This window comes from Felis catus, chromosome F2, assembly GCF_018350175.1.
Source record: "Felis catus isolate Fca126 chromosome F2, F.catus_Fca126_mat1.0, whole genome shotgun sequence".
Classification (NCBI taxonomy): Eukaryota; Metazoa; Chordata; class Mammalia; order Carnivora; family Felidae; genus Felis; species Felis catus.
This window is the reverse complement of record NC_058385.1, coordinates 40,533,239-40,561,123: the sequence shown is the minus strand read 5'-3', so window position 1 is coordinate 40,561,123 and position 27,885 is coordinate 40,533,239. Positions and strand designations below refer to the sequence as shown.

At 36.1% G+C, this 27,885-nt stretch overlaps 2 protein-coding genes across 16 annotated transcripts in view; one reads left to right on the top strand and one right to left on the bottom strand.

Annotated features, from left to right (window-relative positions):
* The window catches only part of RBM12B (RNA binding motif protein 12B), a 42,354-nt gene extending 24,157 nt beyond the window's left edge, over window positions 1–18,197 (top strand). For 8 of the 14 annotated variants that reach the window (XR_006592567.1, XR_006592565.1, XR_006592566.1 and 5 more), the window contains 2 exons: window positions 5,440–14,063; window positions 14,791–18,197. The gene's annotated coding sequence lies outside the window, so the exon portion shown is untranslated. The remainder of the gene's footprint in view (window positions 1–5,439; window positions 14,064–14,790) is intronic. The other 6 variants (XR_006592570.1, XR_006592569.1, XR_006592561.1 and 3 more) reach the window with 3 other exon arrangements.
* CIBAR1 (CBY1 interacting BAR domain containing 1) lies at window positions 11–27,800 on the bottom strand. Of its 2 annotated transcripts, XM_045049912.1 has the most exons (10): window positions 27,532–27,800; window positions 26,746–26,980; window positions 25,592–25,615; window positions 23,574–23,642; window positions 22,519–22,620; window positions 19,213–19,218; window positions 17,902–18,006; window positions 8,634–8,747; window positions 2,956–3,075; window positions 11–1,098 (listed from the first exon to the last, which is right to left on the bottom strand). In XM_045049912.1, the coding sequence occupies exons 1-10, from the start codon at window positions 27,555–27,557 to the stop codon at window positions 1,012–1,014; spliced, it is 888 nt and encodes a 295-aa protein (XP_044905847.1). In that variant the 5' UTR covers window positions 27,558–27,800; the 3' UTR covers window positions 11–1,011. The 2 variants fall into 2 exon arrangements, with proteins under 2 accessions (XP_044905847.1, XP_044905848.1); XM_045049913.1 differs by lacking the exon at window positions 25,592–25,615 and having other exon boundaries at window positions 27,532–27,728.
* Between the last annotated feature and the right edge of the window lie 85 nt (window positions 27,801–27,885).

Here is a 27,885-nt window from a genome sequence, read left to right as displayed (position 1 = left end):
AAGTCAAAAAAGCTTTCTAGAAAGTCTTTATTTTTGTTGTGAATAGTTGCCTTTTGTGGTTATCCCAAATGATTTTATAAATTTCAAAATTTTTATATGCCTGACTGGTATCCATGAAATAACAAAAGTACAATCCCCATCCAAAGAAACAAAAGTATTGGACATACTGAAAGGCTTTGATTAAATTGATTATTTTCAGGAATAAAAGTAACTGTATACTCTTTCATTAATTAGATGGTGGTTTGGTAAAATTTTTATAGACTTTTAAATGATTATCGTTTTCCATGATGTTTCTTAGGCAACACTCCACCAAATTACAGCTTTCTAAAAGCTATAGTACCATGTATAATGCTTCAGTATGACAGCATTTTCATTTTAAAACCAGAATCAGGCTGAATGTGGCTTTTTTTGAATCTAAAATTTCTGCTTTATGTAGTTTTAAGACACTGATATCCTAGTGTCCCATTACATTTAATAAAAAGTAATGACACTTATTGAAAAGTAAATTATGTATCAAATAATGAAACTTCAGGTTGTAGTAAAAGTGAAAAAAAAGTAAAGGAAAAAAACCTTTGTCCTTTTGATTAAGGCTTTATGGAATAGAATTTGTATTTAATCAGAATGAGTAAAGACCCTTTTTTTGGCAATGAAAGCAAAGAAAGCAAGTGGAATTGTTAGATCTCTTGTGTTTTGTCATCTATTTCTATTGCAACCTCAACTAGGTATAGTGCATTAATATGGAATGCATTTGAAATACATAATTTTTTTTTTTTTAATGGAACCTATACAAAAATCACATACTGCTAGGTAGGATGTTGAAATGACTGGTGTGTAATATTTTTTAAAACCTTCATTTTTGGTCAGCATAAATTTCCTTTAATTTTCATTTTCAGGAGGATTTCATTTTGAGGTTTAACGAGTATGAAGCCAGTATAAAGTTTTACAGTGTAGTAATTCTGGATGCCAAGTCATTCAAGATGAAAACTGAAATATGAAGTTTTCTTAAGAAAATTAATTTTCTTCTTCTGTAACATCTAAGTCTTCATCCTCTTCATCATCATCTGCTTGTTGATCCTTTCTTAGTCGACAGGTAGACACCTGTTAAAAGTTAACACATTTTTAAAAGTATTAACTTAAAATATTTTTACATACTTGGTATCTTTTTAATATGCCCTTATAGAGAAGGTCACATAGAACATATGTTTCAGGAAGATAATTTTTTAGTAATGAAAATTCCCTATGAATTCTTATATTTTAAGGTTGAAAACAGTTACAGAGCTTTTTCATTCATATATCAGATTGTTTTTGAACAAAAATATGAAATTAACCAATTCCAGTTCGGTACTAGTATTTGAATAACTAAATACTTCAGAGAAAAGTACATACTCAGTATACTATGGATATCGAAAATATTTTGTTAAGTAATTCTTAGGTCACAAAAATGGGCATTTGAATATGAGAATCATCAAAGGGACAGCAAATAATATGCCAAGACTATTTCAACTAGGCAGCTGAAATATTAAAATTTAATACTGTGATTTAAATGGAGTGAGTCTGAATTCACTACTTGCTTTTAAGTCCTGACCATTGCCACTTGGGAAGTCATCTTGCTTCAGACCTTTCTGAGGCCCATTTGGCAATGTCTGGAGACAATGTTGTTACATCTGGGGGTTTGTGTTTGTGTGTGTTACTGGCATCTTGTGGGTAGAGGCTAGTGATGCTGAACATCTTTAGAATGCACAGGACAGTACTCCCTGTTCCCTTGCCAAATTATCTGACTCAAAGTCAATGGTGTGGAGGTCAAGAAACCCTAGGATAATGTAATTCTAAAGTACGACACAGATGTTAGCCAATTTTGGTAACATTATTAGCTCTCAATAGAAACAAACTTTGTACTATAATACTAGATAATATGGAATTTACATGCAAGGCACTTTATGCTGATAAATAATAAAAATGTGAGTTGTTTGGGGGAGAGAGACGTATACATATAAAGCAGTAAATAAATGCTTAGAAGAGAACCAAATGAAAATAGAAGTCATTGGGTCACATTTACCTACAAGTTGTATTTTGAAAATATGTTGCTTAATCTTATTTATTAATTTTTTTGAGAGAGATCAAAGGGGGTGGGGAAGGACAGAGAGGGGGACAGAGGGTCTGAGGTAGGCTCTGTGCTGACAGCAGCGAGCCCGATGTGGGACTTGAACTCACAAACTGAGATCATGACCTGAGCTGAAGCTGGATGCTTAACTGACTGAGCCACCCAAGTGCCCCTATTTTGCTCAATTTTAAATTCTGAAGGCTAGCTATGAAAAAAAGTATTGATCTCTGGATCAGAAGTTGGCAAGCTATACTCCATTTTGCCTCCTGTTTTTGTAAATAAAGTTTTATTATAACACTGCCATAAAGAATTGTTAATGTATTGTTTATGGCTGCCCTTATTTGGGACATACACCTTGGGCCCATTTTCTGTATGGCCTCTTAAAAGAAAAAGGCTGTACACCCCTCCCAGTTGTAGACATCTAGTAACTCAGGCTTTCTGGATACAGAAGAAATGAGAAAATGGACTTTTTACCCAAAGATACGTGCTTCCAGATCTAAGATCATGTTCAGCAAAAAGACTTTTTTTAGGTATAATTTTCACTGAGTCATGATAGTGGTATTTAAACCATAAGCAGTTTGACTTCAGAATCTATGCTCTTCATATTACATCTGAAAACAAATCTAGGTTAGCATTCTCCTGTCCTTTCCACCTCTGCTCTCAAGTGTTCTGTAGAGAGTATTATGTACTACAGTATACAAAATAAGAACAGAGCTGCACTTAATGCAATCTTCCAATCATCTTCTGTAAGAGGGTAAGTTATATGAAGTCAGGACATAAGGGAAACTAAAAATGTATTGAACAATACCAAAAGCAGCTGCTCATATTCCTTTAAATTACGGTTTTTAGCTTACCTGACCTGTTCCAGATACACACTTAGCTGACAGTGATCTTTGAAGAGGGGACTTTGAATTTGCTCTTACGATATCTAAACGGGATGAATAATCTGGTGGATACAGAGAATTTCGGAAAACCTGTTGCAATGATAAAGCAACATTATAAAATAAATACCAAACGATGGGAATCTAGGAAGCCATGTTAAGTTCTTCTTAGTTAAGATTTTTTTTTTTTTAAAGCAACCACATCCACTTGCTCACCTCCACCTCCCAGGAACAAATTTCTATTATTGTAAATTAAAAAAAAAAAAACAAACACTACAAAAAATAAAGTTTTAAAGATGAAAGCTATAAAGTTTATTTGAACCAGGTTAAGATGCTGATGGGTTCTGAAACCATCACTTGAGAGCTTTTGCTGAGGAGTTCCTTCCCTCAAAGTGGATGCTCCCAAGGAGAGAGGCTGCAAGTCATACCTTTGATTCTTTGTCTTCTCCCTGTCTCAACTCTTATCAATTTAACTTCATCGCAGTACTCTGACAGTACATCATTTCAGAGTAAGTTGGAGCCACTGTGATTTATGGATTATAATCTCACTAGACTCTGAAACACCTTTTGTCAGTTTTTTTATCCTTAAGGCAACAGTTCCAAATACCACTCTCTTAAGCCTATCTATATTTTTTGTCTTCCCCCATTTCTCTAATATAAACTGGTAGGTAATGTTGTCAGATGTGGATTTCTTCAACTTCACTCCCTTTTTCCTCAACTCTTTACCCCACCCCTTTTATTTAATGTCATCTGAGTCTTTCCAAGGTGCATATTCCTATATCTAAGACTTCAAAAAAGAAAAGCCTTCTTTCTCCACAGGTTCCTTCCCCTCAGCAAATAAGCTCAAGATCAATTTTTTTTTTTAATTCAAGATATAACTTTACTCCTTAACTTCTCAAATATTCTCCTTCATCTCCATTTGTCAAAAAAACTACAAGTGGGCTTTCACTTTCCACTGAAATTGCTTTTGCCCCAAACCACCAAAGTCATCTTTGATCTTCCCTGGCCTTGTTATGAAACTTCTTTTCCAGGTATGCCATCTCTAAACTCTTTTCATGTGCTAGCTGCCCTATTTCTTCACATCTCTTTTTTTACTGCTTATACCTTAAATATTTTTAAAGGATTTCCCTTAGGCCACTTTTTTTTTTTTTTTACCCTTTTCTCTGAAGATCTTATCTATATAGTGTTTAATGGCTACCTTTCAACCAATTTTCTATAGGCTCTCTTCTGATAGCCATATTTAACATGCCTAACTACTTATGTTCTAGACCAACCATCTAGTAGAACTCTGAGATGATTGAAATGCTTGCTGTCTAAACAGGCTACATGTGGCTACTACCCCTTGAAATGTGGTTCATGTGAATGAGGAACTGAATTTTTAACTTTAGCCACATATGCCTAGGGGCTACTGTGTTAGCGTAGTTCTATATTCACCTTTACAATGATAGATGTTACGATACATTGAGTAGACCAAACTATAATCCTAGGCATTCTCCCTAAATTTCTCATCTGAGGCACTTCTATTTTAATTTATTGACTCTGCACATCTTTCTTTGTAGTTTACTTAGAATTATCTTACTGAAGACCAAAGTATGATTATTAAAACACTTTGTGGCTCCTCCCTACCTGGAGTCCAAATACTGACACCCAAGGCTTAACATTACTCAAACCTACTCATCACTCTTCACCTCTAGCCTATTTACCTATATGCAGAATATGTTATACTCTGCCTTTGCAATGCTGATTCCTCAGCCTAGAATTCCAGCACACTCATCAAGAGCCAAGTCAAATGCCATCTTCTGCTTTCTCCTATTCTCTAGTCAGTAGCGCTTACTGTTTATACCTCAATACAGCTATCATTTCATTGTTCCGTAATTATGCATCTATCTCCAACACTAGTGCAAGGAGCCCCGTTTTACCTTTGCAACTCCTCCCAGCTTAAGATTGTAACATAAAGGAATGTTAACGACGTGTTTTGGGGAAAAGAAACTCAAAACTAAGGGATTTCTCTATGCATTTCTTTAAACCTTAGAGAAGTACAAGACACAAAAGGAGCGAAGAGGTGAAACTTAAACTCAAGAGGTGAGACATGTTTTAGGACAATTCAGTCATGCTAATTAGGTTATTTAACATGTTACTGAGGATCCAATTATGTTTTCATGCCAGTTAAGGAAAACATATCCTGGTATGATATAAGAAACGGATATAAGGAACACGTATCCTGGTATAAGAACCATTAATCAAATGGTATTTGGAAGGGATGTATTTTTGTTAGAACAACATTCCTTTTTTAACTGTTCTAGAAAAGATGAAGTTAAAAGTGGGAAACGGAAGACAGTATACACTCATGGGATAAAAGTCTAAACCAGCTACGTGTTAAAATTAATCTCTTAATGCAAAACAACAGGTTTACAGGAATGTTTATTGGCAATAATGCATTTCCCAATATGGTCCAAGATCTCTTCTAGGAGTGAGTCTCAAGATGCTCTGAAGTGACTGCACAGAGGTGATCTTTTGAAGGGGAAAATGAGCCTGACAATGCTTTTTTATGTGAAGAACAAATAAGGTAAGATGGTTTGTGATATAACTAGATGCCTAACCACAAAAAAAAATTAGCTGTTGCCAGAATAAGTCTCAGCAGTCCTTGTAAAGCATGAAGTATTTAAGAAGAATAGCAAGTTGTTTCTCTGTCCCTGTCTACATATTTTCTCTACTTGTTCCGAAGAAATCGTGTATGTAAAAGATTCTTTTTCTTCTTGGTACCAGTTTCATAGAATTTTACTTTCCCTGGTCCCACAACTCTCCCTAGTCTGCTTCCTTCTCTCCACAATTGCTGTGTGGCAGAACACTAACGGCTTCTGCCTATAGTTCGTTACGCCTCAGGACCTCTGTGTATCTGTGTCCTTTGCCCTACAGGTGTTGCCAGGCATCCTACGTGTCCCTCAGACTTCTAATTAAGAAATCATTCTTTGATTCGCCAGACTATTTAGAATCCTCACAGCACACTATATTTTTTCTTTACAGGACTGGTCACATTATAAAACTTAAACAGTTACACAGTACAGGCATACTTCATTTTATTACACTTCATTGTGCTTCACAGAGACTCTTTTACAACTTAAGGGTTTTGTGGCAATGCTGCTTCAAGCAAGTCTGTCAGTGCCATTTTTCCAACAGCATTTGCTCACTTCGTGTCTCTGTCACATTTTGGTAATTATTAACAATATTTTAAACTTTTTCATTATTATTACCTGTCTTAAGGTGACCCGTGATCAGTGATTATGACTCACTGGAAGCTCGGGTGATGGTTAGCATTTTTTTTAGCAATAATATATTCTCTTTATGTACACCTTTTTGCTTTTTGGATCTAATGCTGTTGCACACTTAATGGACTATAGTATATAACACTGTATGTTAACTGTGCTGGAATTAAAATAAAAGACTTAAAAAAGTAGACTACAGTATAGCATAAACATAACTTTTATGTGCACTGGCAAACCTAAAAATTCATTTGACTTGCTTTATTGTGATGTTCCTTTTGTTGCACAGGTCTGGAATGCTATAATATCTCTGAGGTATGCCTGTATATTTTTTAAATGTCTGAACTCTATGGTAGATTGTTAAATCTTTGCTTTGACAACTCAGACCTTTTCTAACTTATAATACTAAATCTTCAGAGTGATGCCTGGCATATAACAGGTGCTCAATAAACAGTTGTTGAATGAACATTTTATGAGGTAAATACTAGATCTCCATTTGAGAGATAAGGAAGCTGAAGAATGAAAAACTTGCTCAATATTACCCCATTAGAAAGTAGGAACGTTGATACTCAAAAACGTATCTACCACACAGCTCTGAGATCCTGGGTGTTTTATGAATCTCTCCTCCCATGAGCTATTTAGCTAACTGATTAAGAATACTGGTAAGGGAAGTGGTGTGACAGAATAAACTAGCTAGGACCTCTGGAATGAGAAAGAAAATCTTGGGGTTCAAAGAGACTGAAGGAACTTTAGTAAGAGTTAACAAATGGCATGTCAGAGGCATTAGAAAAAGGAGAATGAAGATACTTCTAAACAGGACTCCAGTCTTCTAGGAAAAGTAAGGGATCAGTTTTGAACCTACCACTCAGTGCAGTGTTTTTCTTGTAGGGAATGGTGCCTATCACACTCATCAAGAACCACACTAATCACAGTATAGAGAGGATAAAAACAGTGTCTGTAGTCAGGACTTTTGGGTTTGGCTTCCAGCATTGTTATGGGACCCTTTGGGAAGTTTCTTAATCTACTTCTGCCTCAGTTTCCTCTTCCATAGAAAGGAGGACAATAAATACTTTTGTCAAAGTTGATGGGAGGATTAAAATATAATTAAAATGCATAGATCAGTAGCTGTCCAAAGTAATCGCTATATATAAACATTTGCTATTTTATTATTTTACAAATGACAGATAAAAGCTTGATCTGTTTTTTAAAAGATAGGACATGAAAGGAGTGAAAATTAAGAAGCCTTAGCTATAGTACTTGGAAGGAAGGGAAACTTAGGAAGCCATCTATTGATAGACAATAAATAGAAATATCATGTGTGCATAACTGATATAAAACTAAGATGAGATTTTGACATTGGAAAACATATGTACACATATTAAAACATGTATCCTTCTTCATTTTAGTCAAACTGTTATCTGATTTTATGAATTAGATTTCCTGGAACCAGTGGAGTAGTGGGAAAAGAAGGCCCAGGTGAACTCTTTATGGATAGTTAGTTAATAAATAAACAACTGGGGGAATCTTCAAAATTGTCAACTGGCAGATACTCCCAAATTCTATCACTCATTAATAGAGAATTCTGGTTATATCTTGAGATTATCTGGTCTTTTTCACTTCTACTATAGAGATAATATGGACAAAGTCTGTGTGTAATATTTTATCTATTTCAGCAAAAATACTTTTGTGCCTTTATTCCTCCCTTTAAAAGGTAAGAGGGTTGGACAGTTATTCTTCAGATGTGCTTGTTGAAGCCAGGCTGTGATATTTAGATGCTCTAACATTAGTTGGCTACTTGCATTTGCACCTAACTATCAGTACAAAGCAAGCCTTATTATAAACCTACACTTATTTCATAGCATACTGATTAAATCACACAAAACTGGTGAGAATCCTGATTCTGCTGTTTACTAGCTAAGTGGCTGTGGTCAAGTTAAGTTACTTAAAGCCTCTAAACCTGTTTCTGTAGTTATAAGATGCGAATAACCACAGCACCTACTTCATAGGATTCTGAGCAGTGAATGAGAAAATGCATGTGAAGCTTTGGGTATTCTGCACAGCATAAGCAATCAAATGTTAGCACTAATCAATGTGATGGTTAGCACACTTAAGTGACTTACATCACCAGTCAAAATGATACAGTATTTCACGTAATGGCCTTATTAACTAGCTGTTAATAAATTAATTCTTGGAACTTTACCATGGTGAATTTGTTAAGTTAAAAATACATAATGAGAAAAACATAAAAGTTGAGCTATTTGGGACTGCACACAGTAACACGAGCCATTGTAGTATTCAAACTTAAGATATTTTTACCCATACAGATTAATGCTTTCTTTTAAATATTTCCATCTTAAGAGAAGAACTTAACTTAGATAGATATAGTCCTACCTCCAAATCTTCTTCTTCATCAATCTTTTGTATGTTTTGGTAGGCAGCAGTATAGACCTCTAAAGCTTTGCCATGAAATAACATTTCAATAGTGATAAATTCTGAAAATATAGTCTAAAAAAAAAAAAACCACAAAGATTTGAATTTAAACAATCATATGAATTTGTGAATTTAGTAAATTTATTCCTTATTATTGTTTTTGCATTTTATGAAATACAGAGGTATCTCTTTTTCCACAGGGCACATCAAGTATAAAAGATAATGGGAATAAAAATAGTTGAAAAGACTGTAGCACAACGTTGAAATTATATAAAATATTTCTTATCCCACCATTTAATTTCCTCCTATTTTTTAATAATTCAGTTCTTTGTATACCTTGTAATATTTGTGATAAAAAAAAAGATCTGACTAAAATGTATACCATATGTACTCTGTTACCATATGTCTCTAAATATTAGATAAAGCAGGTCAGTTCTAAACCTGATATTTTAGTAACTCCAACTGATGTTGAAACAATAGTATGTCTTTTTAGACAGGAATTCTATCCCATCATATTTCTATGTGTTACTTGTATTCTCTAGCCACAAAGGACTTACTTGGTAATTATATTGCTACTACTGATAATAGCACCATGCATTTGTGTGGAGCTTTTCCAGTTTATGAATACGTGACTTGCCTCCTGTTGCTCATAGCTAGAATGTTGTAACTTGGGTCTGATTCTTCAAAGGTTATAGCTCTTGCTTATTGTACTGTGCTCTTCTTGCTGGAATCCATCATTTCCTTCACAAATAAACTATGCATGTAAACTCTATGGAGCATGATGACAGCTTACAACAAGGAAGATAATGAGCTAAGAGAATGAATGGAGATGTGCATGTTGATTTAAGCAGGGGTGAGATAATCGGTAGGTAAGGAAAGGATACAAACCAGAAAAGTTTTCAATAAAATAGGATCTTATCCTTTTGTTAATTATTTTGTCTCTTATCAAAATAAAAAAATCAGAGCATTAATATAGAGAGGAGTGGACAGAATAAGAATAAGGTAGAAAGTACCAAAGCATTGTCCTTAAGGGGCAAGAGAAAAGAGATGGGCTACAACAGACAAGAGTACCCATTTCTCTTTGTTGCTGCTCTCCTGTGTTAGTCATCAAATAGGAGTGGCCCTGCACTTTGGAAGACAGTGTTATAGGTATCCCTTAGTGTCCTGTGATTTTTTTTTTTTTCTCCTTCATGTCCATTCTTTCTTCCTTAAGAATATTTAAGGGAGTACTGATAGGCTTCTGATCACTACTCGATGGAAACAGATCAGTAGTTGAAAGTATCCCTTCTGGCCTAAAAAGACTGGGCTCTGGGACAAGACACAAGTATGACTAACAGTGACCCTTACTGTCACTTCATATAGGTCACAGAGGGTTCTGGTATACTGGAATGGCAACTAATAAGCAGTATTATGACCAAGAATCTCTAGATACCCAAGAATGAAGTCGCTTTTGATTAAGACTGGCACTTATTCACTTAGTTGTCCGTCTTCCTAAGATAGCAGTCTAGCTAGAAAGGAGTCAAGTGCCCTTAGGAGTGTGAAAACTCCAAGAGGGAAAACAGCAGAACCAGAAGTCAATGATATGCCAAAACACTTAAGATTCCTACTTGGTTCTTGGTCTGCAGCTCATTTTAGGCAATGGGAATAATCAAGCAGAGGTTTACAACTTTCCTTCTGAATCTTAAATTTAGAGATTTTCTACATTTACTAAATAAAGAACTATGTAAAAAATATAGACATAGCTTGACTTTCTTTTTATTCAAGGCTGTTAGAGAAATTTGTTTTCATTTATTTAGGTTTAATGTTTCAGCTAAGTACAGTAGAGAATCAACATTTTACAATGTTACACAGTGCACTCTCTTTTAGTTTTTCTTTTTTGGGTATTTATAAATCATCTGTTTACTTACGTGGATCTATTATGTGGAGAGAGAAGATAAGGTATTTGCTTTATGCTATAAAAGTACTTGAGAAATAAAGTAGCCTCAAATAAGGGAATTAAGCTTAATCAGTCAAGTGAGTTAAGTATTACTCCTATTTTTAAATATTTCTACAAGTGGACATTCTAAATCTTTATAATAGACTGTCACACTATTTAATAACTAGTGAAATCCAAATACTTACAACCTTATTACACCTAAATCAGTAGATTAGGCTTAATTCAAATCTATTCCACTGTGGTAACTTTGTGGAATATGCAAACATTTCAAAATAATTTAAAACATTTTTCAAGTATTTGAATATAGTTATTAAATTTCTGATGGTCAGAATCTCTGAATGTGTCATCTCTGAACTAACAATTTTTTAATACTAGCATTTTATAGGATTTACATTACCCTTAGCTCATAAGTGAGCCCTGAAAAATATGTAGATACGTCTGTCACTGAAGAAAGCTACATTATTTTTGTTTATTCATGTCCTCTGATAAGAGAATCTACTGCATTCTCATTTTAAAAAACACTGATCAACTTTGAGTCTGTTACCACTTTCCAGTCTCAATTTAGTTTCAATTAATGATAAGTACTTCACAAATTCTCTTTAATCTATAAATGGCTATTATTTACTATGTGGAAGGTGGGGGGAGGGAATCACTCTCAGGTTTTGTGATACTTTGGTTTAATCCTTTATGGTTTGAATTTTTATTTCTTGACAAAACCTATATTGTAACACCTAAATAAGACGAGACTGGCCCTACTGAGTTTTTATACTGTTAATTTTTCTGTCAAAAACCATAATGGGAAATCAGAAGTACTGGTAATCTAGTATCCCAGACTTGGAATTTTTGACCTAAGAGTTATGAAGCCTAAAGATTATCATAGAGAGTTACATCCCTGCGTATAGCGAGGAGGGAATACTGCCAATTAATTATACTTTTTTTTTCTAGTTAGAATTTCACAAAACATCTGAAGATAGGCAGAAGGAAGGAGAAAAATAGCAAGGAACAGAAAAGTTAGGTGACACCTAGTATAAGAAGAACATAAAAAGCATGTTTTTGAAATTAAATAGCTTCAGTGAATCACCAGAAGGGTGGTGGAACTTTTTAGGACCCAATCATACTTAGAAATAATTTTCCCCAAATAAATGTAGCCTAACTTTCAGTATTCTCATGTAATCTTATCTGCAGTGGGTGAGTATCATCAGGGACAGACGCATTAATGAGTTATTTTTTTTTCCCCTTTTCAATTTTATTTTGTATGACTAGAGGGCAATTTGGGCATGTACTTAATTTTTACTGGTAGAAGATGGGGGAGCTAATCTGAAATTCTCTATTGACAAGTATTCTGTAAAGCAGGATAGTATATAGGAGTTAAGATTATGGGCTCTGGATTAAGATAAATGTGGGTTCCAATCATGACCGAACATAACAGTTATATAATATAAGCAGTTTATCTGTACTTTTCCTTAATTTTTCTCATCTGTACAATGGGGGATAAGAACAGCATCAAACTCATAAGTTTGGGGGTGAAGGATTAAATGAGAGAATCCAAGAAAAGGTATAGTATGGTGACTGACTTAGAGTAAGTGCTCAACACAAGTTAGCTATTTTTATCACTCAAGAAGTAAACTTGCTAAGTTAGAAAATGCTCCTTATGTTAATATTAAAGCCTCTACCTGGTTTAATTAGCACGCAACACTTTTAACAAAAAAGTCATGAAAGGTCTGACTAATAACATTTTGGCAAATAAAGGGGAAATAATAACTCCAGAGTAGAGGCTATTCAATAAGTGATGCCAGGAGAACTTTTATCTACTTGAAAAGAATAAAGCTAGATATGTACCTCATACCATATGCAAAACACAACTGCCAGATAAAATGTTTAAATATTTAAAATATTTTTAAAACTTACAAATACTACAAGAAAATATAAGCAAGTATTTACAATCTTGAGGATGAAAACAACCTTTCAAACATGACACCAAGTATGAAACCAAAAAAGAGACCAACAGATCTGGCAACAAACATAAAACTTTATGGCACAAACACACCATAAACAACAAACTGGGAAAATACATTTGCGACATTTCTCTTCAATATAAAAGGTTAATTCTCTCAATATAAGGATTTTTTTACAAATTAATAAGCAAACTGCCAACACTCAATAAAAATACAGGCTAAGGACAAGTGTGGGTAATTTACTAAAGAAGAAATAAATGTATTATTAAATATATGAAAAAATATTGTCTTAATAGTAGTAAGTGCAAATTAAGATTACATCGATTTTTTTCACCTATCAGACTAATTATTAAAAAGACTACTACTCATCATTGGTATACTGGGTTGCTCATGCAGGTTTTATAGAAATGTAAACCAGTTAAAACTTTGCGGGCAGGAGTTTAAAGCTTTGTGGACAGAAGGTATCAAAATTTAAAGGGTGTATGCTCTTTGAATCAGAAATACCACTCTGGTAATTTATCCCAAAAGAACAACTGGATCAGCAAAAAGCCGAATGTTTAATGATGCAATGAGATCTATACCTGCAAAAATAATGTTGATATCACCAATAAGGACTGGTTAGATAAAGTAATATATATCCATAGCAAAAACTGTGAGGATACCAAAAGGATGATACACATCTGTTTCTTAGCAAATGTCTGTGATATATTAAATTTTAAAAGGAGATGCTACATATAGTGTGGTCCACTTAAATATAACTGTATAGGGGTAATGATATTACCTCCCTCATAAAGATGTTGTGAGGAGTAAGTGAGTGTATCCACATAAAATGCATAGAATATGTGACATAGTTAACACCTAAGAAATATTTATTATCCTATCTCTTGTGTATATGTACATAGAAAAAAGTTGTAATGACATAAACCAAAATGCTAATTTATTATTTCTCAGTAGTAGGATTATTATACTTTCTTAATAGTTTCATGCAGAAAATTTATGGTTATTTTATATTTAGTTATAAGAAAAATAAAGCTATTAAAATTAAATTTAGAAGATGTTTCTTGTTCATGTCAGCTACTTTGCCACATACTGAATTCCTGTTCCTCTCTGTTCCAGGAGTGACCCCCTGTTTAAGATCCTTTTTGTAGGCCTGAAATTCCCTTGACATTCACCATGTAACTGATGATTTTTCCTATTATATGGGAAACAAATGGGATTGTGATTTTTCATCCACATTCTGTACTCTTAAGTTCCATACCAACTTTTCTCAAGCCAATTTTTTGCAAGGTTCCTGTGAAGTCTTTATCTAAAAATTGTGCTACCTTGCTGATTAATTAATTGTGCTACTTTTGCTGCTACCAAAATTCAGATGGACTTGTCAGTTAAACCTACCTCCCACATTGTTGTACAGTAATCAGCAGTGCTCACTCATTTCTGCCCCCAGAGAGGTTAGAGGAGCCAGAAGTTCTGCCCCCATCTGAACCAGTAGCCTGATAAAAGGTAAGAATAAGAATGTTCTAGGTTTGTTTCTCCCAAAATTATGAGTGGCAGCAACGATTTTTACTTTTCCAAGAATTTCTATCATAAACAGAAATGAAAGACATGCTAAAATCAACATAGGGGGGCAGTAGTGTCACTCTTTTTGACTTGTGTTTGAAACTTCTGGGATTTGTGCATCCCTCTTTATCATAAAAGATCTCAAATGAGGCCTGACTTAGAAAAGAAACAATTTGATAGTGATGAGGAAAGATGTATAAAATGGAGATTCAGAACCCTAACAGAGTTTAATTTTGACTTCTGGAACTCATTTCTGGAAGTTTGGTAGATCGTGGGGGGGTCTGTATTTAAAGTGTAGGTTGTCACAGATGATATGTATCTTGTATGTAGAAAATCTTAAGGAATCTACTAAACTGTCAGCACTAATAAATGAATTCTGTAAGGCTGCAGAATACAGGATCAGTCTGCAAAAACTGATTATATTTGTGTGCATTTGCAATGAATAATCCAAAAATGAAATTAGGTAAACAATTCCATTTACAATAGCATGAAGGATTATAAAATACTTAGGAGAAAGTTTGAGAAAAGAAACACAAAAATGTATCCTCTGAACACTATAAAATGGTTAAAATAAACTAAGGAATACTTAAATAAATGGAAAAATATCCCTATGTTTATGGCCTGAAAAAATTAATTGTAACATGGCAATACTCCCCAAATTGATTTACAGAGTTGATGCAATTCCTACCAGAATCCCACCTGACTTCTTTATAGAAACTGAGAAGCTGATTCTAAAATTCATACAGAATTACAACAGATCTAGAATAGCCAAAACAATCTTCAAAAGAAGAAAGTAGAAGAACTTATACACCCTGATTTTAAAATTCATTATAAAGCAATGCTAATCAATGTAGTGTGGTACTGGCATAGGACAGACCTATAGATCAATGAAAGGCAAAGTTCAGAAACAAAACCATGTCAACTGATTTTTACCAAGGGTTCGAAGGCTAGTCAATGGAAAAGAATAGCTTCTTCAACAAATGGTGCTTGGGCAACTGGACAGTCACATGCAAAAAGATGGAAGTTTAACCTTCAGCTCACACCATATATCAAAATTAATTCAAATGGATCAAAGACTTAAAAGAACTATGAAAACTATACAACTGTTAGAAGAAAACAGGGATAAGTCTTCATGATCTCAGATTCGGCAATGGATTGTTAGATATGACACTAAAAACACAAGCAACAAAAGAAACAAATATATTGACTTCAAGCATAAAAACTTTTCTGCTTCAAGGAACACCATGAAGATAGTGAAAAGAACCCTAAGGATGAGAGAAAATAATTGCAAACCATAGATCTGAAAAGGGACTTGTATCCAGAATAGATAAAGAACTTTTACCACTCAATAATAAAAAGACAACCCAATGAAAATATGGGCAAAGGGTCTGAATACACATTTCTTCAAGGAAGACATACCAATGGCCAATAAGCATTAGCAGGGAAATGCAACTCAAAACCACAATGACCTACCATTTCACACCCACTCGGATGGTTGTGATGAAAAAGTCTGATGAACAGCAAGTATCGGTGAGGATGCAAAAAAATTTGAACCTAATCTTGAAGCCCCTTTGGAAAACAGTCTGGAAGTTTCTCAGATGATTACAGATAAGATTATACCATATGATGCAGCAATTCAATTAGATGTATACCTAATAAAAATGACAATTTATGTCCATACAAAAACTTGTATATGAATGTATCGTTAATCACAATAGCCAAAAGGTAGAAACCACCCAAGTGTCCGTTAACGGATGAACCGATAAACAAAATGTGGCAATACTCATATAATAGAATATTTGGCCATAAAAAGGAATGGATTATACTCCTAGGATACATGTTATGACATGAGAGCATGTATATAGCTAATATACATATATGTATATAAGTATAGTTAATAATGAAAACATTACGCTAAGTGAAAGAAGCCAGTTATATAAACCATGTCATGATTCCAGTCACATGAACTGTCCAGAGTAGCCAAATCCATAGAGTCGTGAGATAAGTAAGTGATGGTTGCTTAGGGCTGGGGTGGGGTGGGGTGGGGTGGGAGGAGCAGTGAAGTACTAGGTCTTACTTTGAAGTGATAATAATGTTCTAAAATTGAGTGGTGATGATTACATATATCACAACACATTAAAAACTACTGAGTTGTACATTTTAAGTGGGTAAATTGTGTGGTGTATGAATTATATCTCAATTTTCTAAAAAGTAGGTTTCTTCCTGTCTAGCACTTTTGTGACCACCAAGAGCCTTCCAAGGGCATGATACAGTAGGTAAAGAGAAAGCTTGGAAGCCCTTCTCTGTGCACCCTCCACTGTGCAGTCTCTTTCTATGTCATAATGCTTCAGAAAATCCCAGGTACTTGGAATTGCAGTTGGGAATTCTGCATTCACTGTCTCTGCCTGTTCTGTAACTGGTGGTTACTCAGGGAATTAAAAACACATGTAGAGGTAGTCTGCCCCTGAAGTGAGCCCAAAGATCAGAGACACAGATTGCCATGTGTACAAGGAAATTTTGCAGGCATGAGGATCAGCGGGAGAGAGGAATCAGACTGCCATCACTGAAGAAGCCCTTAAGTGGCAATGGAATCAAGCATACCTCACCAGTCTTCATTCTCATTGTTCAGGTTAAAGCTATTATTTTAATAATCTTCTTTCCTTTCTCCCTCAATTTATGAGATGATGTCAGTGACTGTAAAATGTTATATCCTGCCCACACTCTCCCACCTCAGTAAATGGAGTTTGTCTCCTCTATTAAATGAGATGGTCTTCATGAGCAGTAATCTACCATTACAAAGCAGAGTGCAAAGTGAATTGAGAGGCTTTAAAAAAGGGTTTTGGTCTTCAGGACCAAACCAGAGACTTTTGAGCATGGTTATCAGAAAAAATCAAAGTTCTGAAATCCTTTAAAACTGTAACGGGGAGAAAAAGGTACAAATGAATGTTGTTTCGTGGACTGTAAAGAGGAATGATATAATTAAATGGCAGATAATTTTACTGATAAGAACGTAACTTTTGAAAGCAAGATGTTTTCTTTGTTAGTAGTTGTAAAATGACAAAAGTATTTTTCTTTAAAGCCTTTTTCTCAGAAAATTTGCAGCAAGACAAAACACATCCTAGATTACTTGTTTTAAAGGACATAATATGGTCATAAGCAATCCTCCAAATCTTTCCAAATGCATATGAAAAAGTCACTGAAGACTTCTGAAGTCTATGGTCTGAAAGATGTCATATCTACTGGTATGTTGCAATAAGATAAGGCAATTCTTACGACACTGAATCATGGTGGATGCAAATTTATGTGGTTGGCTACTCTTGCTATTTTTTTATGTGATAATATCTAGTTACTAGAGAGCATTTAATGAGTGTATTATAATGGAAAGCACAGATTTTTAAAATACATAATTGGTTTATAGTTTCAGATTTTTGGCTATGATACTTTGGGTAAATTACTTTCTATCTTTGCTTAAATTTTATATAATGTATGGATAACACCACCTCATTCTTATGAAGTTGCTATAAAGAGAATTCATATAAAGTGCCTGTAACAGCACTGGATGCACAAAAACGTAAGAAATGTTAGTTTCCTTTGATTAAATAGAAATGGAATAAGTTGAATATCTGAGGAAATAGGAAAATATCATCTGATATATTTTTATTTATAGTACCTTTTCCATATAGACTGTGGGCTAAATCAGCATTAAAATTTTTCATACAGTTAAATAAACAAAAAATAACATTAGAAAACATGTTGCAGACTTTAACAGTTACTTTATTACCTTTATATCCTTTATTTTCTGCTTTTCGAAATTGTCAATGGTTTCCTCCAGATGACGAGTTGTTCGGGTAGCATCCATTGTAGCTCTCTGCAATTCAGTCTCTGCCTACAAAAAGTATTCCCCAACCAAAGATATAAAACAGTTCAAGTTAGAATCCATTCAACTGAGTCTAAATGTTACAATTGCCCTATTGGCTTTTTGGCGTAATACTGTAAACTGTTCAAGAATATATTTTACCACATAAAATAAAATGATCTATATAATAAGCATGTGCAGAATAAAGAACTTTAAATCTATTAAATGACATGATTCCTGACCTCAAACAAAAGAAAACGTAACTCCCCTTTCTTCCCCTTTCTTCCTACAAAATCATTTTTTTCCCTACATCACCCTTGGGCTGTTTACTGTAAAACAATTTTCTATATTTTCTACTCTTTTCATCTGTTTTACCATCTGTGCCATTTATCATTCTGTTCTTTTCTCATTCTTTCCCCTTTAGCCCTTTATTTTCCAAAAAAGGATGGACTTGTGACTTAAGTATTTTAAATTTTCTAATTCTCCAAATGCATTAAATGTTTCTAATCCTGTAATATCCTAATCAGATATAGAAGAATGTACACTACAGATCTTTATTTCAGCATGGGGTGTATTTATACATTCTTCTTATAAGCTAATCATATTACACTGTTACCATTTAGTTAATGCTTATTACAAAAAATATATACCAGTAAGTAATAAATTAGATGGCAACTTTAACGCTTTACTTCATATACTGTAATGACAAGTACTCATACAATCTAGATCTGTAGTGTATAATCAATATGGTGGCCAGTAGCCACATGTGGCTACTGTAAGATTTAATGCTTAAAAAACTACTTCCTCATTTGGTTTAATTGCATTTCAAGAGCTCAACAGCCATATATTGCTAGTGGCTACAGTACTGTAAAGTGCAGGACATTTCTAATCTACTCATGTATTTCACTTAAAAAAGCATTTCTTACTTTAGAACTGTAGTTGCCCAAAAATATTTAAAAGATTTTATTACTAAGCAGTAGAGGTTTTAAAAAACATAGCTTAATTTTTGATTAAATTCTAATACAGTTTTGTTTCCTGTACTAGTAGTATATTTACTCAAAAGTATCAAATATCATCATTTAATAATCCATGGAAAAATGTGCATTTGTCATCAAAGTTTAGTGACACGTACTATTTTGACATTTAGCCCTTGCTTTTTCAAGAAAATGTATAAATTGAAGTAAGTAAAAGAGTTTACTATAGGGATCCATCTCGACACACCACTTTATTACCCACCTGTGACTGAAATTTTTCATAAAGGAAAAAATACATTTCAAAGAGAACAATTTTTTTTTAGTAAATTAGAATCATATGCTCATTGAGTTATATAAACTTGCAATCAGATTATACATTAATTATAATTTTATATTGATTATGTACTCTTACATTTAGAATAACTCATGGGGCACCTGGGTGGCTCAGTCGGTTAAGTGTCTGACTCTTGATTTCAGCTCAGGTCATGGCCTCACAGGTTTGTGGCTTCGAGCCCTGCACCAGGCTCTGCGTTGACAGTGCAGAGTCTGCTTGGGATTCTCTCTCTCTCTCCTCTCTCTCTGCCCCTCCCCCACTTGCAGTGTGTCTCTCTCTCTCTCTCTCTCTCTCAAAAATAAGTAAACAAACTTAAAAAAAGAAGAATTTAGAATAATTCAAGTACATGATTTTAAGATGCTAAGAATTTAAAAATATAGTCATTATATGTATGTGTACATTTGCCATAAGGGAGTAAAGTTTTTTAAAAGCATACAAACTTCTAACTTTTTTTTTTCAGTTTACTTATTTATTTTGAAAGAGAGTGCAGACACATGTGCAGGAGAGGCAGAGAGAGAATCCCAAGCAGGCTCTGTGCTCACAGCAGTGAGCCCAATGCAGGGCTCAATCTCACAAACTGCAAGATCATGACCCTCAGCTGAAATCAAGAGCCCGAGGCTTAACCAACCGAGCCACCCAGGTGCCCTGGGCTTGCAATTTTTAAAAATATAACTGTATCACAGGAAATTCAAACGTAAAATAGAGTTCCTTTGTAGATTAGTATGAAAAAATTTCGAACAGTTATTTGATGCATGGTAACCTTCTGATGAGAATATTCAAGAAAACTAATTTCTTAATAGTATTACATGCGACTCACGCAATTCTTGTGACTACTTCCTTCTGATTATGTCTTTGCCCTCTCCAGTTACTGATAGTTTCAAATTAAAAAAAATTTTTTTGATTTGGACAGGTAGGTGGAATTGGCTAAACCAGGAAAAGAGTGGGGAAGCAGAGGCTACAGCTGGGACACCTGTGTTTTAATCTTCCCCCACCCTCCACCAACTAATATTCATTTCTGAAAGTCTCAGGTCTTTTCACTCAGGCACAGCAACTCACACAAAGTTAACACAGCTATTTTTAACAAAAAAGACATAGGTTTCTATTTCTTTGTTTTGTTTTGTTTTTTCGGAAAATTCTTCAAAATCCTATAATGTATCAATTTGAGTAGGAAATGCTTTTTATTAAAACACTATGAGGGCGCCTGGGTGTCTCAGTCAGTTGAGCATCCGACTTCAGGTCATGATTTCACAGCCTGTGAGTTCAAGCCCCCCGTCGGCCTCACTGCTGTCAGCACAGAGCAGGCTTCAGGTCTTCTGTCCCCTTTCTCTCTGTTCCTCTCCCTGCTCATGTTCTCTCAAAGATAAACATTACAAAAATAAAATAAAAAAATAAAATACTATGACACAACTCTGTGAGTTAGAGGTATCAGTATATTTAATCAAACTAGCCATTAGTGCAAAATGGCTTATAAAATGGTGAGCCAGACTGGTGTTTTTCAAACTGTGTCATAGGAAACTTTTTCCAAAGCCACCCAGGGCCTTGCAGGATGAGCAAGCAGACAGAGCCCTGAGATTCTTCTTTATCCCATCCTCTTATATCAGAGCCACTCCATGTTTTTTACATATTGAACTTTAACATGCTTGCTTTTGAATTATCAGATGAATTTTAAGGGTCCATCCTAGTAAATATTCTATTATGCTATGATTGAATATTTTTATATTTATATTGAATACATTTGTATATAGATTGTCCTTTATTTTCTAGTCTTAGGTTGTCAAAATCCACTCACTTTTCCAGTGAGCATATCAATTCACCTATAGCAGTAATCTATTCCATTGTTGCATTTATTTCCCCCAATGTGAACCTAGCGACCAGTTTCATCTACAGTATAAGACTGCCTCCTCCACAGCAGTGTTTACAACAGACCATCTAAGTCAGAAACATCTTTGTCTTAGAAATGTTCATTTCTGTGTTGAATCTCCACACTGATACCCATGATTCAATCCTACCAACCACTCGGGATTCCAGATGTGACATTTTTCTGCCTTTATGTATTCTCCTCCAAACAAAACAAAACAACAAAATTTTGATCTCTCGCTTCTTAAAATCTGGATAACCTGGTCTCTCTGCCTTAGTCCCTAGTTGGCAGTCATAAATTTTCCACCATTCTCTGGTTTTTCTGACTTGCTTAAAATCCAGATTCTATAATCTAGTTGGTAAATCTTAATCCTCAACTAAATGTTTCTGTCCCAGCCCTATGGCTGCCCATTTTTGTTTATTACAAGGTTGGGCTTATGTACCTTTGGTCCAGAGGAAGGAGGACTGCGCAACTGGTGTAGCCCCAAATTATTGCTCCAGGGCTTCCCCTCAGGGATGGAGGTGTTATGGAACCTCAGATGCCCCCATTAGGGGCACTCCTAATTGGCTGAGCTAGGGCAGTAAAAACCTTCAGGAAGCAGGAAGGAGACACAAGGAATGGGAAAAAGAGGGAGGGGGATAAATTAGTACTCTCTATACAATTGCACCTATTCCAATGGTTGGCAATTAGCCAGGCACTATTTTCTATCCTTTTATTTAGTCATGAACAAGGTACATTCTACCTTAAGTAACAGTCATTCTTTTTTTAAAATTTCTTTTTTTTTTTTTTTTCAACGTTTATTTATTTTTGGGACAGAGAGAGACAGAGCATGAATGGGGGAGGGGCAGAGAGAGAGGGAGACACAGAAACGGAAACAGGCTCCAGGCTCCGGGCCATCAGCCCAGAGCCCGACGCGGGGCTCGAACTCACGGACCGCGAGATCGTGACCTGGCTGAGGTCGGACACTTAACCGACTGCGCCACCCAGGCGCCCCAAGTAACAGTCATTCTTAACAGAAGATCCTTGTCACAGTTGATAGTCCTATCTAGATCCTTTTGTGTCCAGCTAAGGACCTCAATTGTATTCTAGAACCTCCTGAGGGTCTTTGGCTGGTAGTCATAATTGTGGTTTCACACTGTTGTTGTTTTTAAAGGTGAAGGGGATTATACTGGGGAAAAATGACTTTTCCTTCCTTTTCAAAAGCAGGGCAGTTGATTTCTATAATGAGAACTTGTAAATGCATAGGTTTCTTTACAACCTTTATATTCAAATTTTCTGCACATTTAAGAGTAGAAATGCATAATTTCCATATATATTTACTTTTGTACGGCATACCTTACAAAACATTTTTTTAAAGATCAAAAGTCAAAGGATACAATAACATGTCGATCAGATGGGTTTCGCTGTCGTGTTCTTTCTAACTGAGTTAACTGTTTAGCTTCTCGATTCCTTGCTGTTAATGTTGCTTTGAGGTCATCCTGAAAAGAGGCATTTATGATTAATACAAATCTCTGATTTAAGAAGTAATATATACACACTCTGTTTTAAGAATGGGAAAACATTCCTTGTTTGGTCCAGGTATCATTACCACAGGAATTATTACTACTGCAGAATCAGTGTGTGTGAGTGTGCCTATGTATGTGTGCATTTCTTTAATATCCTCTAAAAATAATGATACAGGCAAGACAATTTTAATACGAACCTATAACCATTATATATAATGTTATATATAGAGAGAATTTTGACTGTGGTAGTAGTTACATGTGTATACACATTTGTCAAAACTCAATGAACACTTAAAACAGAATTTTACTGCCTGTAAATTATACCTCAAAGTTGATTTAAAAAACAGAACTTGGGATGTAACATGCGGTATGGAGACTATAGTTATTAACCCTGTATAGCGTATTTTAAAGTTGCTTAAGAGTACATCTTAAAAAGCCTCATTGCAAGAAAAAAAGATTTCTAACTATGTATGATGATGGATGTTAACTAGACTTTTGTGATCATTTCACAATGTACACAGATACTAAATCACTGAAACTAATATGTCTCAATAAAAAAATAGAGCTTTGTCTTAGTCACTTTTAGTCTACCTGTTATTGCCTACTTTAAAATAAAAAAATATAAACTTAATATAAACTTATATTCATTTAGTAAAATAAGTTCTGTCCATATATTCTTCATGACTATAAATATTAAATATTTTAAACTTTCTATAATAATGTTTTATGTTGCTATAGTTTACTTAGTAAACTCACTAAAAATATCTCACTATTCTCAAAGTTCTAAGAAATGATGCTTCATAAAATGTGTGAAAAGAACTGTGTAACTATTACATTATACTTTTTATTAAGAGGACAATTGTTGGAAATCTCATCCTCATTGCCACAATACCTAATAAATAGTAGGAAAAAATGAATTTACTTACTCGTTTCATTTTTACAATGGTTCCATAAGCTTTCAAAGGTTCAACTACTTTGGCTTCAAGTCTTTCAACCTATTGAAAATTATTATAAAATATAACTGAAAAGAAACACAGACATATCAAAATTTAAATTCGGAAATAAAACCTGTGCTATTTAACCTAAACATAATTACTATACAGAGTAATGTTTTAAGATGTCACAGTTTATCTTTATAAAAAAGCATCACCAGAAATTGATAAAACTCAGAATCGAAACTCAAATACAATAAAAACTATTAAGTTGCAGAGGAACAATAAAAGCAGAAAAGTACCTCGTATACAATACGGCAAGAAGGTGTCTCAGGTTTCTAAGAAGCTTATCTCCGCCACACAATCATCTCTCTATTACTTTTCTACCTCACAGTTGCTTTTGGGTAAGTCTCAAGACCTCTCAAATTTTAGTACTGCTACCATTATCAGTGTGTTTAGCACAGTGTTGGATATTCTACATATATTATCTCCAAAAGTAATAGTCCAACTTTCCAGATAAGAAAATATATTATCTCCAAAGTAATAGTCCAACTTTCCAGATAAGAAAATTGAAGCTGAAAGCTACAGCATATTGGAAAAATTTTAAATGACACAAATCCTCAAAAGCAGAAAAAGCTTACAGACCACTGCATTAGCTGCAATTCTTTTCTGGGAAGCCTTTTGTAAACTACTAAAGCTTGAAGAACAAGATAAATGGTCTCAGTGTTGCTGAACTGTCAAACTGCATGGTTGATTTTTTATTTAGAATTAAACTGTTTTTCTTGGGGCGCCTGGGTGGCTCAGTCAGTTGAGCAGCTGACTTTTTTTTTTTGGAGCGGCTGACTCTTGATTTCATCTCAGGTCATGATCCCAGGATCGTGGGATCTAGCCTCATGTTAGGCTCATTGCTGAGCATCTGAAGCCTACTTAGGATTCGCTCTCTCTCTCTCTCTCTCTCTCTCTCTCCCCCTCTGCTGCCTCCCTTGCTTGCAATCTCCCTAAAATTAAAAAAAAAAAAATTGAACTGTTTTTCTTAAACATTACAGTTTTTATCTCATTTTGAGTAATTACTTTAATTAATAGTGCTAGTGGAAGGCACTGAAAAAGGTTTTATAAAGACATATATAGGGGTGCCTGGGTGGCTTAGTTGGTTAAACATCCAACTCTTGATCCCTGCTCAGGTCATGATCTCATGGTTCATGAGATGGTTCATGAGACTGAGCCCCAAGTCAGGCTCTGCGCTGACAGGGAGGAGCCTGCTTGGGATTCTATCTTTCCTTCTCTCTCTCTGCACCCCCCCCCCCCCAGTGCTTGTACATGCACACACACTTTCTCTCTCTTTTTTTAAATAAAATTAAAAAAAAATCCAAAACTTTAAAGGCAAATATATATGTATAGTGTAAGAAAAATAACTCTTGGACAATAACATTTTCTTTATCAGGACAAGTAATACAAGATGACATTATTGTTCAAAATGAACATTATTTTTGGAGGAGGAAGAAGCCTTTTTAAAAAATGTTTATTTTGAGAGAGAGAGAGAGAGAGAGAGAGAGAGAGCACATAAGGAGGGGAGGGACAGAAAGAGGGAGACAGAATCAATCCCAAGCATGCTCTGTGCTGTCAGCGCAGAGTCCAATGCAGGGCTCGATCTCACGAACTGTGAAATCATGACCTGAGCCGAAATCAAGAGTCAGAACTCTTGAAACTGACTGAGCCACCCAGGCGCCCCAGGAAGAAGGCTTTTTTTTTGATGATGTATGTTTATATAGTCAGTACTTAACATTTCATATTGGTTTTTCTATAAACAAAATGTATATGAATGCTTCACTTTAAAAGATTTTAGGAAAATGAAACAAACCAAGTTCTCATTGAGTAAATATTAGGAATCCTAAAATCAAAACCATGAATACTCTGAATAGTTTAGTCTATACCATTTTGAATAATCCATACACTGATTATGCAGTGCAAGGATTATCTTAAGTCTTGTTTCTGTTCTCCTTTTTGTTGCCTACCTTTTGTTCATGGTTCATTAGCACCTCCACCATTTGGGAAGCAGGGGAAATAAAAAAGGAGAACAAATGTAAATCAATTCACTTTGCTATGTGATAAATAGCATAGAGGTTTTCTAGAAAGGGGCACTGAAATTACTGTCTTAACATGGGAATTCAGGGTTATCAGTGAGTGTAAATAAATAATTTTTGAACACTAAGTCCCCAGTTATGTTTAACTGAGAGTTGGGTGTTTATTATAGAAGACTATCCTATAACAAGAACTCAACTTTTCCCAAAAAGTACCCCCAAATCTAATTACTACTCAAATTTCCGTTTGGATCGCAAATGTAGGTTCAAAGATCGTTATCTTTGTTTTTGTGAGTTTTTTTGATAATTGAAATTACTGGATTAGGCTTCTAAAAAGTACCAAAAGCACTGATGAGAAGAGTCCAAGAGAAGCAATGTGGCTCCTAACTTGGCAATTTTCTGACAGTAAACCTGTATCTTGAAACCGAAGATAAATGTAAGTGAAAGTGCTTATGAGGTTTTAAAGGTAAAAATGGACTTTCATGAAGAAAACAATTACAACACCATCTTCTTCCCTCCTTTCCAAAGCAAAAGCAAAAAAACCAAAGCCACTCCACAAAGTCTCACTACTAGTTTATATCTACGATATAAATCAGCAAATCACTGCTGGTTTTTTTTTTTTTTTTTTTAATCAATGAAATACCGGTCCACTTTGCAGAGCACTGAAGCAGCAAAGATCTCTTGTCCAATTATTACTTATTCACTCGTATTACCACTCTCAACATCTTCCATCTCCAGACATACTTTAAAATATACTTACGTGCACACAAGACACAAGTCATGCCCCTTTTCTTTCCCATGGGTACTATGTTTACTACCCCCTGTAAAGAGCCACCCCTTGGCCAAATGAAGTGGGGAAATTCAGGACTTCAGAACACCCTAAAGTTTAGTTTGAAAACGGTAAAATCACAAATCACAGGAAGCTTCCCTTTAACAGACTCACACAATGTTGCATGAAATGTACGTTTATCATCAAGTGTGTGGTCGCCACTGCAGTTAGGTGGATTACAAGTGGAAGTCTTCACGGTTCCTTCATCCACTACTTCGGGGCTCATTCATAACAATGACGCTGTGACCTCACTCCATACCTCTGCTTGTCGATAATCCTGAAGTTTGGCAAACTCCTCGGCAAAGTTTTTCAGGCCCTGCTTTAAATTTGGGGTCTCTGTGGAGGCATACACGTTGATTTCATTCACCAGTAGGTCTGCTTTGTCTCGCAGTCTGGCAGTTTTCCGCACATAAGCAGCAAAGATTTGGCACAGCTCTCCGAAATGCTTCTCCACATTCGTGACAGCATCTTGCAGTTGTCTGGTTTGAGCGTCCCTAGAGAAAAAGATGACACAAAACGCAAATCATTCTCATCAGAGATGAAAAGGCTTCATCTCCGCGTTAATTTGATATGCAAACATTCCCGGGGCGTTTTGCGGCTTCGAAGGAGCAAACCATCAACGATCCCACCACCTCCCGAGGCGGGTTCCTCTCCTCTAGGTCCCCATGTCAGGGGCCTGGCCTCAACACCCCGACAGTGCGGGCGCACGGAGAGGCCAGGCTGTGGCCTGGCCGCGCCGCCGCGGGGTGGCGGCTGCTAGGGCTGACGCTCGGCGCGGCGCGGCCTGGGCGCCCGGCTGCCTCCCTGGCGTCTGCACCGCCCGGGCAATACCGGGCCCGGGGAGCGTGGTCCCAAGATCCACCCCCGGCCTCCGGGGCTCGCCGCAGCCCTGGGAAGTAGGCCCCAGATCGCAGCGGGGACCGGCCAGACCCCGGCCCAGGGTCGAGATTTGGCACGGAGGCCCCGGAGAGAGAGGCTCCGCTTCCCCCACCCGAGCCCTCGCGTGTGGAGGGGCCCTGGCCAGCCGAAGCCCCGGGGCTGTTACCGGTTTTCCAAGCTGCGCCTCAACATCTTGCCTTGCGCACGGCCGGGGACCCCGGGCTGGGCCCAACGACCTGGGCTCGGAGGCGCCCGAGCGTGCGCCGGGGCGCGAGCCGCCGCCTCCCGGAGCCTGAGAACCCGCCCCGCGCGCCGCCGCGCCGGCCCCGGCGTTTCTACGGCAACGCGGCGCGTCCCCGCGCTCGGGGCCTGAGTCGGCGGGAGCGCGGCCAGGGAAAGCCTGGGGGCCCCGGCGCCCGCCCCGAGACCCGCCCGCGCCCTCGGCCCGCGCGTTCCCTCCCGCCGCGTGCGGTTGGCACAGCGCCTAGGCCGGTGCCCGCTGCTGGGCCTTTCATCTTCG

What these genes read in the sequence shown, in the direction of transcription:
- CIBAR1 (XM_045049912.1), bottom strand. Translation starts at nt 27,557, where the DNA reads ATGTTGAGGCGCAGCTTGGAAAACCG. An exon ending in AGAAAATAAAGGATATAAAG is followed by an intron (nt 8,748 to 17,901) that starts GTAATAAAGTAA and finishes TTTTTTTTTTAG; the next exon opens with ACTATATTTTCAGAATTTAT. An exon ending in GTGTATCTGGAACAGGTCAG is followed by an intron (nt 1,099 to 2,955) that starts GTAAGCTAAAAA and finishes AACTTTTAACAG; the next exon opens with GTGTCTACCTGTCGACTAAG.